The sequence below is a fragment of the Watersipora subatra genome, chromosome 7, assembly GCF_963576615.1.
Source record: "Watersipora subatra chromosome 7, tzWatSuba1.1, whole genome shotgun sequence".
Taxonomy (NCBI): domain Eukaryota; kingdom Metazoa; phylum Bryozoa; class Gymnolaemata; order Cheilostomatida; family Watersiporidae; genus Watersipora; species Watersipora subatra.
Window position 1 is genome coordinate 37,587,978 of NC_088714.1, and position 14,003 is coordinate 37,601,980.

Genomic DNA, 14,003 nt, shown 5'->3' on the forward strand with positions numbered 1-14,003 from the left:
TACTCTAACTTAACTACTCTAACTTAACTACTCTAACTTAACTACTCTAACTTAACTGCTCTAACTTAACTACTTTAACTTAACTACTCTAACTTAACTACTCTAATTTAATTACTCTAACTTAACTACTCTAACTTAACTACTCTAACTTAACTACTCTAACTTAACTACTCTAACTTAACTACTCTAACTTAACTACTCTAACTTAACTACTCTAACTTAACTACTCTTACTTAACTACTCAAATTTAACTAATCCAACTTTGATTCAACTCACATCAACTTACCTTATTTATTTGTTTTTTTATTTAGCTTTCTTTATGTCTATTTTCAATTTTCTCTTTCGATAATATAAGATGATATACCTGTTTACTTTCTCTAGGTTTTTCCATCACTTTAACCTTTTAGAAACTTTAAGAACGTCGTCTATTAAGTAAAATATACGCTCAAATTTTACACCTCAGGTTGAAAAATTTGGAGGTCAACCCTCATTTGTAGAAGTTACCTGTAACTCATAAACAGAGGTTTAATTGTAGCTGATAAGATTTGAGAAGAAACCATTGGCTCTCCTAACTCTGCATATAAATATAGGGGTTGTGGGTGCTCCCAGCATCTTAAACTTGCTTTAAACTAGTACATTTTTTTCAAAGCTGACCACGCAGTGATGTCTAAATATTCTTGCTAGTCTTTGTAGTTTAACATCAAGCAGTTACAGTTTTAAATTCAAAGTGAAGAGGTAACCAGTAAGGTTTCCTATTTAAAAAAATAGAATATGATACAGGTAATTTATATACGGCTAAGTCTACCGCAGGATATGTATAGGACAGCTTCCTGCTGTAACTTAATTAGATTGTTGCTTGTATTCATAAGTCTAGCATTGTGACAGTACAATGTTTAGTTAATGGGATTTGCCTCATCTTCATTCGCAGGTTAGTGAAGGGTTAGACTTTGTTGACAAGAATGGTCGAGCTGTGGTCATCACGGGTATACCATATGCTCCTGCTAAAGACCCGAGAGTTGTTATGAAAAAATCTTATCTTGACCAGCAGCTAAAAGATCAATCACAGAAGACTGTAAGTGCTTCAAATGGACCAGAGTGGAAATTTTAAAGATGTAGCTGCACCAAATTTTAGTTGATTCTACGAGAAAGTATAAGTTTTATTCTATCAGTTGCTATTGCTGACTGCTAAGCTGTTTCAAGATTGAAATCGACAAAACTTTATCGCTGTTAAAACGCTCAGAAAAAATATGTGCCCAGATTTGCCCAAAATCATGTATTTAGTGAGACAGCCTGTCTCTATCTCTCGTATTCAGATCAGCTATTGCGATAAAAGTTGGATCCTATGCGTCTCTATTGGCATATAGTTTATTTTTTATTTGCTCATGGTTGCTAGAGTAAATATTTTAATTTAGCTACAGATACATTATTATAAACGTCTCAAATGCCGCAAATATGGGTGATCAAAGATTTGTCATATTCGTATCCACTAAATGCTGTGTAGACATCTGAGTACCGACTACGATTTCGTCAGTTTACGGTAATTAGGTCGTCAAGTTAACTATTTCTTCGAGGCCTTTGTATCAGCGAAGTTCTGATTTGCTACCACACCAGAAACTAGTTACTAGATCAAATAAGCAAGCCGCATCTTTGAAAAGAATATGTTCGAATATCCAGCGAAACCAACTGCATCCCTAAAGGTCATGTATAGTCAACGTTATCTAGTCATTATTAGTATTAATTTGCAGAAAAAAAATTACTGGTCACATTTGATTAGTTGATTCAAGGACAAACTATGGTTTTTGAGATGCCCAGAATAATGAACGCAAAACAACGTCGATTTCTTTGAAATCAATTAACCCACTGATTCTGACGAAGGGTTAATAAAGCCATTTTTGCACCTGGTTGATGGTTTGTGGCGGGGACTCACCATTTTCATTTAGTAGTGTGGAGCATAAAACCTTTGAGTAGCTCCTAATATTTGTTCCATTGGAATTGCTTCGAGCTATTCACGGTACCAACAAAATATGAAACTTTTATTGTCTTTAGATAACTTATTGAATGTGGCTTGGAAGCTATATGACGTCTGGTAAAATTATTAGCAATAGAAGTACAATTAGCTACAAAACTTACCACGGTAGTGTCAGTAGTTATGAAAGGCCACTCTCTATGCACCTGGTGTTATAAGTCTGTAATATCATGCACTTCTGCAACACACTTGAGACCAATCTGAGAAACAGAATGCCACATCATGGTTTGTGCAGCACACATTTATGTCTCCACTGGTGGCACCACATGAACATCCTTTAATCAATAAAACAAATGGAATAAATATGTGTCATTCATCGATATGTCGTTCTAATGTGTATCTATTGAATGCTTTTAATTTGGGAGGTAGATACAGTAGATCGAGTGTAAAATTACAAAATGAATAAATGTTCAACAAAAGCATAAGTAGGTCAAGCCAACAATTCAAAGCTTTGTTTCGGGAGTTAAAGATAAGCATTAATCAATACATTTTTCTCACTTTCTACAAATGAGATGGGAACATAAATTTTAATCATAAATCTAATTTGCTAGTTAAAACTGCGAAAAAAAATTTGAAGCAAGTATCATAGCTAAACTGTAGATGAAACGATAACAAAGTTATAAAACGATGATTGGTGATAGCAAAGTTATAATTTTATTAATTAGTAAATGTATTCATGAGTAGTAAAATTATTACCATTAGTTAAGTAGATATACCCTAGGACACTTATGTATTCGCGGCATCTAACTTTCGCGTTTTCGCGGTGTCATCCTCTCGCGAAAGTTTCATGTGCGAAACTAAACTATCATAACAAACGAGCGAAAAAGCGAAACTAAATAGCTTTGTTCATTGATACTGTATAATTGAATTTTATAACGACATTTATTTTAACGTTTTTAACGACCACTATAGCATCGTTAAAATATAAACCGACAAAATAATTTGACTGTCAAAATTTATTACGCTATTATTTTGCAATTCTTTAGGATTATTTTCCCATTAAGAATGATTTATAATGATAGGAATTTGATGTCAATGCACATGCATTAGTTAGCGTTATCGTTTGCTGGGGACATCAATCAATGCAGTGAGCACCGTGTGTTGAAAAAAAATAAGACACATGCACTGACACTCGCAGTACTACACAAGCAGCATGGCTCTGGAAAGGTTTGGATTCACCACTGACACCTCTTCAATAACTTGTAATTTTTTTAGATTTGTTTTGTTTTAAGTGATGTGACTGACGAGACGTTTTTAAATTAAAATAGGCATAACATGACCGCAGTTAATACGCTCAGAAAAAAAAACATCTTTTCCTTTTGAGCGTTTTAACAAAGATCAATTTTGCGGATTTTATTTTAAGTTCATTCGGAGGCTTTTACGCTTTCGATAGGACACGGCCAAGCGGGTGATTGATAAAACTGAATCTTTTGCAAACCTTTATAAAAGTAGTTAACAAAAATATTTTGCCTCTGATGATGATAATAATGATGCCTACGAACTACTAGAAGTTGATGTTTGTCTCTATGGCTTGGAATGAAGTGACATTCTACAGCGATAAAAACCGCGTCCATGGCCGTTGGGCAAATAACTTTTCGAATAAAGGATGTTGAGGTCGAGTTATCATTGCGTTGGAACTGACCAAACAAATCCGTTTGAGTTGACCTTGTGTTTGAGATGAAATGTTACATTTTATCTGAGGGCGAGTTTTTCGAGTTGGACTGTACTTATCGTAAAAAATTCACAAAAAGTTGGGGCGGCTCAGCCGGCCAGCTGCCCCAGTGAAAACTGGCCTGTTGATAGTCCAAGAAACAAATGGCAGCAAGCGATCAAATTGCATTATCCACCTTGCCCACACCATTCTACCTGCGGTTCACAATCACAAACTAGTCGCAAATTGAATTTTTTATTGGTGAACCGAACCTGAGGAATATAATTATGTTTGTTCCACTGCATTTATTTTCACATCATTATATTTTCGCACTCATCAGAGCTGCGAAATTAAGTTGCTTCGAAATTTTACTCTGTGAGCTACTCACGAAACTAAATACTAGCGAAATATAAGTGTCCTAGGGTATAGGAGACTTGAAGTTAAAGATAGATTTACCGCCATTCTGTTATCTTCCTCTGCAGCATAATGCCTGCCAGCTCTTACCATAGGCTGTCTGCCCCAATCCTTAACCACCTGACGCTCACAAAACTCTGAATCACCTTAGCTGAAACTGGAAGCATCGTTAAAGTTTTCATGTTCGTCAATAAAACTAGTCGATGCAGCTTGCGCGATCTTGTAATTCAGTAAATTTCTTAATGCCGAAAATCTTCTAGATCACAGACAATGCGTTTTACTAGCGATAACATTGATTATTACCTGTATAATTATCTCGTGCTGTTGATTGGCTAGAGAAGCGCTCATATATTTATCGCTCACTGACTCTTCATATACGCTCACTATATACTTCACTATTAAAGCACCCGCTTGAATCTGAGCGTTTCGAAAAATGATCTCATTCAGATGCCTATATTTCTGGACAAGGCTGGTCTACAAAAACTCTCTGGGCAAGGCTGATCTACAAAGGCTCTCTGGACAAGGCTGGTCTACAAAGACTCTCTGGACAAGGCTAATCTACAAAGTCTCTCTGGACAAGGCTAGTCTACAAAGGCTCTCTGGACAAGGCTAGTCTACAAAGGCTCTCTGAACAAGGCTAGTCTACAAAGACTCTCGGAACAAGGCTAGTCTACAAAGGCTCTCTGGACAAGGCTAGTCTACAAAGGCTCTCTGAACAAGGCTGATCTACAAAGACTCTCTGGACAAGGCTAGTCTACAAAGACTCTCTGGGCAAGGCTAGTCTACAAAGGCTCTCTGGACAAGGCTAGTCTACAAAGGCTCTCTGAACAAGGCTAGTCTACAAAGACTCTCTGGGCAAGGCTGGTCTACAAAGACTCTCTGGACAAGGCTGGTCTACAAAGACTCTCTGGACAAGGCTAGTCTACAAAGACTTTCGGAACAAAGCTAGTCTACAAAGACTCTCTGGGCAAGGCTGGTCTACAAAGACTCTCTGGACAAGGCTAATTTACAAAGACTCTAAGCAAGCCTAGTCTACAAAGACAAAAATGACATCATATTGTAGCTGATGTTTTAGCCTTATATTGGTTTTAATTTCATTTGAATAACCTCAATGGTACAATCACATCCTTGAAGCACTAAAGTGGTTGTATACATTCTGTCTACGTACTAAGTCATAGCAATAAATCTATGTTGTTATAGCACTCTAGTGTATGTCATTATAGCAGTTAGTTTATGTCATTATAACGGTCTAGTTTATATCATTATAACAGTGTAGTTTATATCATTATAACAGTCTAGTTTATATCATTATAACAGTGTAATTTATATCATTATAACAGTCTAGTTTATATCATTATAACAGTCTAATTTATATCATTATAACAGTCTAATTTATATCATTATAACAGTCTAGTTTATATTATTATAACAGTCTAGTTTATGACATTATAACAGTCTAGTTTATGACATTATAACAGTCTAGTTTATGTCATTATAACAGTCTAGTTTATGCCATTATAACAGTCTAGTTTATGCCATTATAACAGTCTAGTTTATGACATTATAACAGTCTAGTTTATGTCATTATAACAGTCTAGTTTATGCCATTATAACAGTCTAGTTTATGTCATTATAACTGTCTAGTTTATGTCATTATAACAGTCTAGTTTATGTCATTATAACAGTCTAGTTTATGTCATTATAACAGTCTAGTTTATATCATTATAACAGTCTAGTTTATGTCATTATAACAGTCTAGTTTATATCATTATAACAGTCTAGTTTATGTCATTATAACAGTCTAGTTTATGTCATTATAACAGTCTAGTTTATGCCATTATAACAGTCTAGTTTATGTCATTATAACAGTCTAGTTTATGTCATTATAACAGTCTAGTTTATGACATTATAACAGTCTAGTTTATGTCATTATAACAGTCTAGTTTATGACATTATAACAGTCTAGTTTATGTCATTATAACAGTCTAGTTTATGACATTATAACAGTCTAGTTTATGTCATTATAACAGTCTAGTTTATGACATTATAACAGTCTAGTTTATGTCATTATAACAGTCTAGTTTATGTCATTATAACAGTCTAGTTTATGCCATTATAACAGTCTAGTTTATGTCATTATAACAGTCTAGTTTATGTCATTATAACAGTCTAGTTTATGACATTATAACAGTCTAGTTTATGTCATTATAACAGTCTAGTTTATGACATTATAACAGTCTAGTTTATATCATTATAACAGTCTAGTTTATGTCATTATAACAGTCTAGTTTATGTCATTATAACAGTCTAGTTTCTATCATTATAACAGTCTAGTTTATGTCATTATAACAGTCTAGTTTATGTCATTATAACAGTCTAGTTTATATCATTATAACAGTCTAGTTTATGTCATTATAACAGTCTAGTTTATGTCATTATAACAGTCTAGTTTATGCCATTATAAGTCTAGTTTATGTCATTATAACTGTCTAGTTTATATCATTATAGAGGTCTGCTTGTCAATGTCATCTAGTTTTTTACATTATGCTGGTCGAGCTGTAATTCAATAAGATTTACTTGCTATCATCATCGACTATCATCAACAGCTATCATTATTGGTATGGTCATGGAAGTTTAATTCACCATTGTTTAGTCTGCATTCAGTTCTCAACTTGTGTGACAAATTCAATTGTAATTAATGGTTTACAATGTGGCATATGATTGTGTCTGGTCTCCCTCCCTGTATGCACCTGGTTGGCTTGTTTAGTATTCCTAGTATTAATAGTTTTTATGAGGCTTTTGGTTAAAGATTGGTCTCATGACTTCGAGCATTTACAAACAGCCCATAAACAACATGTAGGTATTTCATATGTTGTGCTTTAAAACATTGCAGCTATTAGATATACCTTATGAATACCCCTTCCCTCCCACTGCTCTATCCACCAATTGGAGAGACAAAAAAAGGCATTTTCCTGAAACATTTAAATGATATTCCTTTAAGAACAATTGTCTTTTACAGAATAGAAATGGCTCCGCTTGACGCTAAAGTTGTTTTAACAATCAGATGTGGCGCGTCACCCATGCGCCAATCACTGTTTATATATAAAATTTGTTGCCCCGTTTCAAATACCATTGCTTGACAAAATCTTTAAAGTGTCATTTTCTTGGGGAAACCTGAGTGATAAGGTAATTAGTACAGACTTATAGCATGCATTACGGTCCCTTGACAATGTTTTATCTTGTTGGTGCTTTGAATAGTTGGTAGCCAAGCAGCTTTTCTGTTTCCCATGAGTCATTTAGTAAGAATAGCATTTGTGAGCTAACTAGTTACTAGCCATGTTTTAATACCTACTGACCTTTGACCTACTGGCTTGCTTCCTTTAGCTCACATGTAGTCATTTACAGGTACTTACCGGTACACAGTGGTACAACCAACAGGCATCTAGGGCAGTCAATCAAGCTATAGGCAGAGTCATTCGACATCAGTTCGACTATGGAGCAATACTTCTTCTTGACACCCGGTGAGTTTTTTGTGAATATAACTCTCTGTAGCTTTGCACTATGTTAGTAATGAATTCATCCAGTTTAACTGAGATGTTGAGTTTAGCTTTATAAGGTGAAGTGGATTCCATTAAGAGTCAATTCAACATTGACACTGCTGTTTACCGAAAGCCTGTGTTCTTGAGTTAAACTCATTACAGGCATTGAGCTAAAATAAAACTGTTTCTTTATTACATATTTGGGAAATAATGAAGAAAATTCTGGTATATACGTGTATCGGGCAGATAATGTAGAGTACTTTGTTATATATTGGGGAGAGAATGCAGAATACTTTGTTACATATTGGGGCGATAATCCAGAATACCCTGTTATATATTGGGGAGATAATCCAGAATACCCTGTTATATATTAGGGAGATAATCCAGAATGCCCTGATACATATTGCGAAGATGATGCAGAATACTTTGTTACATATTGGAGAGATAATCCAGAATACCCTGTTATATATTGGGAAGATAATCCAGAGTACTCTGTTACATATTGGGGAGATAATGCAGAATACTCTGTTACATATTGGGGAGATAATCCAAAATACCCTGTTGTATATTGGTGAGACAATTCAAAATACTTTGTTATATATTGGGGAGATAATGCATAATACTCTATGTGTTGGGGAGATAATACAGAAGATTTTAAGCTTTAGGCTGTATTGTTTTCAGTATCATTTTGTACACTAACTTGTAGCCAAACTTGCTTTTTAAGCATTTTGATGTATGTACTTGAAATATCATAATCTTAGTAAATTGTCGATAACGTATACTGTGAATATGAAGTTACTTGTTTGATAATGCTTTATGTCATTTTCTTGTTAGGCAGCTCTATTAATTCTCTATGCAATTTTTGTCAAAACAGTTTTGCGAGTTCTTATTCTCGGGAAGAACTGCCAGCTTGGGTCAATTCTCATCTCGAGGTGCATGAGTCATTCTCTAGTGTTATCCGGATGCTCAACAAGTTTTTCAAAGAAGTGCCTGCTTTTGTTGAGGCCAGAAAGGCCGAGCTACAGCCTGCAGAGTCACCCAAACCATGTGGCGCACCAAAGATTTCTTTGAATGGTATTTACTTGTGCTTCCTAGAATTGTTTAGACTTTCGAGGGGAATTAGGGAATTTGCAACCTCTTCTCTGAATCCGTTTTAGCAAAGTCAGACAGATATTTAGTGGAGAGGTTACAAATACAGTGAAACATGAATAACTCAAACTTCACGGGATCGAGCGAAACTGTTTGAGTTATCAGAGCGTTCAAGTTATCAGAGCACAGTCACAAGTGAATGTATTTATCAGTAGATACATATACAAACTATATGTATGTATAAAACTAAAGTATAGGTTGTTTGTTGTAAGTTAAAGGGCATCTGATGTAGAGTTTTAAAGTATTTATCAGAAAGTGTAGATATTTTTATACACTTGAGATTTGTGTGTTGGTTTAGGTGATGTGACTGCCAAAACTTTTTCAGATTAAAATTGGCAAAACCTAATCGCGGTTAAAACGCTCAGAAGACATTTTTTCTTCTGAGTGTTTTACTCGAGATCAATTTTGCTAATTTTAATCTTAAAACGTCTTGTCAGTCACATTACCTAAAACTGCAGACAAATCTCAGCCCAATAAAAAAATATCTATTCTTTCTGATAATTTTTAAAACTGGACATAAGTAAACATTTATGACCAATGCAAAAAAGCATGCTTTACATCTGATCAGTTGTTTCATTTAATAAACTTATCGAGTGTAGTCTGTGACAAGGTATTTTTTTGACAAAGATCAACAGTGTGACTTATTGCAGAAATAGATTTTAAACAGTTATTATAGTCCTTAAAAACTTTTTAGCCTTTTCTAACAAAATTGGCCCATCTATAGGCCCTTCACTACGCACTTGTCTAAACCAAGTCAATAATACACCATCCAAATCATCGTGCGACGTTGAACGATCTCTTAGCCTTGATGAATTTTGGTCACATAGCGATCTTATTCTTTCTTTTTGTTTAATCCATGTTGACACTGTACTTTTTGGAAGATTTTCTCTTTTTGATAATGCTGATAGCTTTTGTCCTGCTTCGATTTCCTCGAGTACTTTAAGTTTGTCAGGTTTCCACGCTTTTTTTTGCTTGCGTGATGCCATCGTAAAGCGGGTGTCTGTTGTAACGGACGCCAAGTCACGAGCCTATTTGTGACATTTTATCTTTATGTATCCGCATATAATCACTGTTACAATATATATTTTGCATGCTGTGTCTATCTTTATTAAATTTATATCGCTAATACCTTCTAACGTTTATAGCTTGGCCGTAACTAAGCGAACGTCTTAGCGACCCTATTAATCATTTTTATACGATTTCTTTTTCAGTTCCATTATACGGTACAGGGGAAATTATATGTACACTATACGTGTATAAAAAGCGGTTTGTTAAGAAAGCAGAGTAGTCTCAGCTCCGCGACTAGTGGAAACTCCTTCGAAATAAATTGAACGGAAAACACGTTTGTGAATTCGGCAAAAAACTGTTCGAGTTAACGGTGCCGAGGTCGAGTTATATAAAGCCATTTATCATTGCGTGGGAACGGACCAAGCAAATCCATTCGAGTTAACCATGTGTTCGATATATCCGAGGGCGAGTTATCCATGTTTCACTATATATTGCAGGCAATTATTCATGGCTATCTATAAAATTAAGAATTGTTTTCTCTTTCATATCATTTGTTAAGAGAATAGACAACTCTGTATCCAACAGTTGGATTGTGCAGCTGTTTGCCGAACCTGTCTATCATTCTGCAGATGATTCTGTTCATAAGTTCATAGAAGAGGTAAACAGAGAATCATGACAATCCCAATTCTGTTTACAACAGTTAGGATGAAACAATCTGTTAACGCCCTGTAGTTAACACCCTGCAGTTAATACCCTACCCTGCAGTTAGCATCCTGTAGTAAACACCCTGTAGTTAGCACCTTGTAGTTAACACCCTGTGGTTAACACTCTGTCATTAATACCCTGCAGTTAACACTTTGGTTAAAACCTTGCAGTTAACACCCTGCACTTAACACCCTGAAGTTAACACTTTGAAGTTAACACCTTGTAGGTAACACCCTGTAGTTACCCGCCTGTAATTAACACCTTGTAGTTAACTCTCAGTAGTTAATACATTGGAGTTAAATACACTGTAGTTAACACCCAGTAGTTAACACCTTGTAGGTAACACTTTGTAGGTAAAACCTTGCAGGTAACACCCTGCAGTCCACACCCTGCAGTTAACACCCTGCAATTAATACTCTGTAGGTAGCACCCTTTAGTTAGCACCCTGTAGGTAACACCCTGCAGTTAGCACCCTGTTGGTAACACCCTGCAGTTAGCACCCTGTAGGTAGCACCCTGCAGTTAATATCCTGTAGTTAAAGTCTTGTTAGTATCATCATCGAAATTCCGGTCATTTGAAGCATCAGTTTTCTTGGAACTTCTTACATTATACATACATATTTGTCACAGCTCAGCTAACAGCTACAGTCTTGTTCAGTCACTTGTTGATTTGTAAAAAGAACTGGGTGCACCTTGTTTATTTTGTAAACATATTGTTTACAAAATGTTAGTTCGAGTTCCTAAATATTTCAACCGATTTCCGGATGCTACCAGCATGTGCAGAACATTTCAGTTGATAACGTTTATTATAACTAGCACAAGCTTTAGACCTTGAACAGCACACTCCACACAAACATCGGCAAAATATTCTATGTTGTTACCATTCTACCTTTAATAGTGAAATTGTTATAAAGGATCAAGAGAGATGCAAGTGAAGGTAGTGCTTTATCCGCTTGATCAATGATTTAGCTTTATTCAATATGATGATTGGAAATTCGGTTATCAGGTTTTGCATTATTATTTTATAAGGTTCAAATTACGTCAGTTCAAAGGTCAGAAAAGGTCAACTGCTTTAAACATCAACACGCACTTCTTTATGTACGACATAAATGACTCCTTGAGATTGAAGTTGTTTATTTGAGCAGTGGCCAAATATGTGGGTACACATTAGCTAGTTACCAAGGAAATGATGCCAGAATTACCTTTAAATTTTCTTTTTATAAAATACTTTGTTTAAGATCATAGTGTTAACACATTGTTTCACCTAAATATGACCCATCTACCCATGTGTAGACAACTTTCTACACTCGCTAGCGTAAAACAAATTTGCAGTGATGAATTATTTGCAGACCTTTCCTAGAAGCACTCCTTCACTATTCGAGGTAGTGTCTTGGAAGGATTTGTATACTAGAGATTGATATAAGGTTTAATGTACTTGATCAGGAGAAGCAGCATTGTCCAGTAAGCTCGGCTTAAGTGCCTCTACTGTATATTCACACACACCTGCTGTACCTGATATGACTGTGGTCAAGGGAGGGAGCAGCACTGCTCTGAGCTCTCAGCCTCCCAAAAAGAAGATCAAGATGCAAATGGTAGGTCAGGCAGGTGTAGGCTTTCGAAGATGTAGCTGGTGCATGATGCACAATAGTAGGTCAGGCAGGTGTAGGCTTACGAAGATGTAGCTGGTGCATGATGCACAATGGTAGGTCAGGCAGGTGTAGGCTTACGAAGATGTAGCTGGTGCATGATGCACAATAGTAGGTCAGGCAGGTGTAGGCTTACGAAGATGTAGCTGGTGCATGATGCACAATAGTAGGTCAGGCAGGTGTAGGCTTTCGAAGATGTAGCTGGTGCATGATGCACAATGGTAGGTCAGGCAGGTGTAGGCTTACGAAGATGTAGCTGGTGCATGATGCACAATAGTAGGTCAGGCAGGTGTAGGCTTACGAAGATGTAGCTGGTGCATGATGCACAATAGTAGGTCAGGCAGGTGTAGGCTTGCGAAGATGTAGCTGGTGCATGATGCACAATGGTAGGTCAGGCAGGTGTAGGCTTATGAAGATGTAGCTGGTGCATGATGCACAATGGTAGGTCAGGCAGGTGTAGGCTTGCGAAGATGTAGCTGGTGCATGATGCACAATGGTAGGTCAGGCAGGTGTAGGCTTATGAAGATGTAGCTGGTGCATGATTCACAATGGTATTAATACTTAGGCTTTGGATGACAGACTGGACAACATGTCTATATCTTGTATAACCAGGAAGTTGTGCTTTTTGAAAGATGTTTCAAATTTATATTTTCAACTTGATTACTTGAGTTATTGGTTCTGTACAACTATGCCACTAACAAGGCCTCAAAAGTAAAGCCAAGCCTCGACCTGTGGGGTTATTCACTCCGACATTTGCTTCATATGTCAAAATTATGTTGAAGCAAATTTGTTATATGAATACACTGTATTTCATTTTTTCACAAATTAAAAATAACTACACGCATCACCAAGACAAATGAATTACCTAATGTCCTGTATGGAATTAAGTTAAATGTAACAAACTAAATTTAAAGGCAATAAAAAGATTTTCTATGATTTACTTTCCGCTATGAATGGAATGGGGTTTAGTCTTAGTAAAACAGGAAACAAGCTATTCATAGGTGGCAGTGCTGATAGGGATATATAGATTGCTGATCTAACTTGCGCTATGTGACCTTTGAAGTAAAATCACTTATTTATATCTCATTTTTGTATTTAATATGTTTTTACATTTATCCTCAAATATGTTCAGCTTTTTATTCACTTCAAGTTTTTATTACCATGCATTATTTTTCATCTTCTTCACAATAGCTACTCAAAGGAAAACTAATAGACAATATATGTAAACGTCTGAATAGACGTTTACATACATTTTCCATTTTTTCCCTCACGATAAGTAATCAACGTTTACATATATTTTGTAAAGAATTTATCTGACTCAGTTTGCTTGTGTTTTCTATGATTTCTGGTTTAAAGAAAAATAAGAATATATATTTTTTTGCTACCACTCGCACAACTACCTCTTGCGCTACTACCACTCGCACTACGACCACTCGCATTACTACCTCTCGCGCTACTACCACTCGCATTACTACCACTCGCGCTACTACCACTCGCGCTACTACCACTTGCGCTACTACCACTCGCACTATTACCATTCGCACTGCTACCACTCGCATTACTACCACTCGCACCACTACCACTCGCACCACTACCACTCGCACCACTACCACTCGCACCACTACCACTCGCGCTACTACCACTCGCGCTACTACCACTCGCGCCACTACCACTCGCACCACTACCACTCGCACCACTACCACTCGCATTACTAACACTCGCGCTACTAACACTCGCGCTACTAACACTCGCGCTACTACCACTCGCGCTACTACCACTCGCGCTACTACCACTCGCGCTACTACCACTCGCGCTACTACCACTCGCGCTACTACCACTCGCGCTACTACCACTCGCGCTACTACC

The 14,003-nt window shown here is 36.4% G+C and overlaps 1 protein-coding gene across 2 annotated transcripts in view; it reads left to right on the plus strand.

Annotated features, from left to right (window-relative positions):
- Positions 1-14,003, plus strand: part of LOC137399562 (regulator of telomere elongation helicase 1 homolog) — a 146,541-nt gene that overhangs the window by 85,216 nt on the left and 47,322 nt on the right. For both annotated transcript variants that reach the window (XM_068085740.1, XM_068085739.1), the window contains exons 17-20: positions 929-1,072; positions 7,497-7,612; positions 8,505-8,704; positions 11,935-12,083. In XM_068085740.1, the coding sequence (XP_067941841.1) occupies positions 929-1,072; positions 7,497-7,612; positions 8,505-8,704; positions 11,935-12,083 (609 nt within the window). The remainder of the gene's footprint in view (positions 1-928; positions 1,073-7,496; positions 7,613-8,504; positions 8,705-11,934; positions 12,084-14,003) is intronic.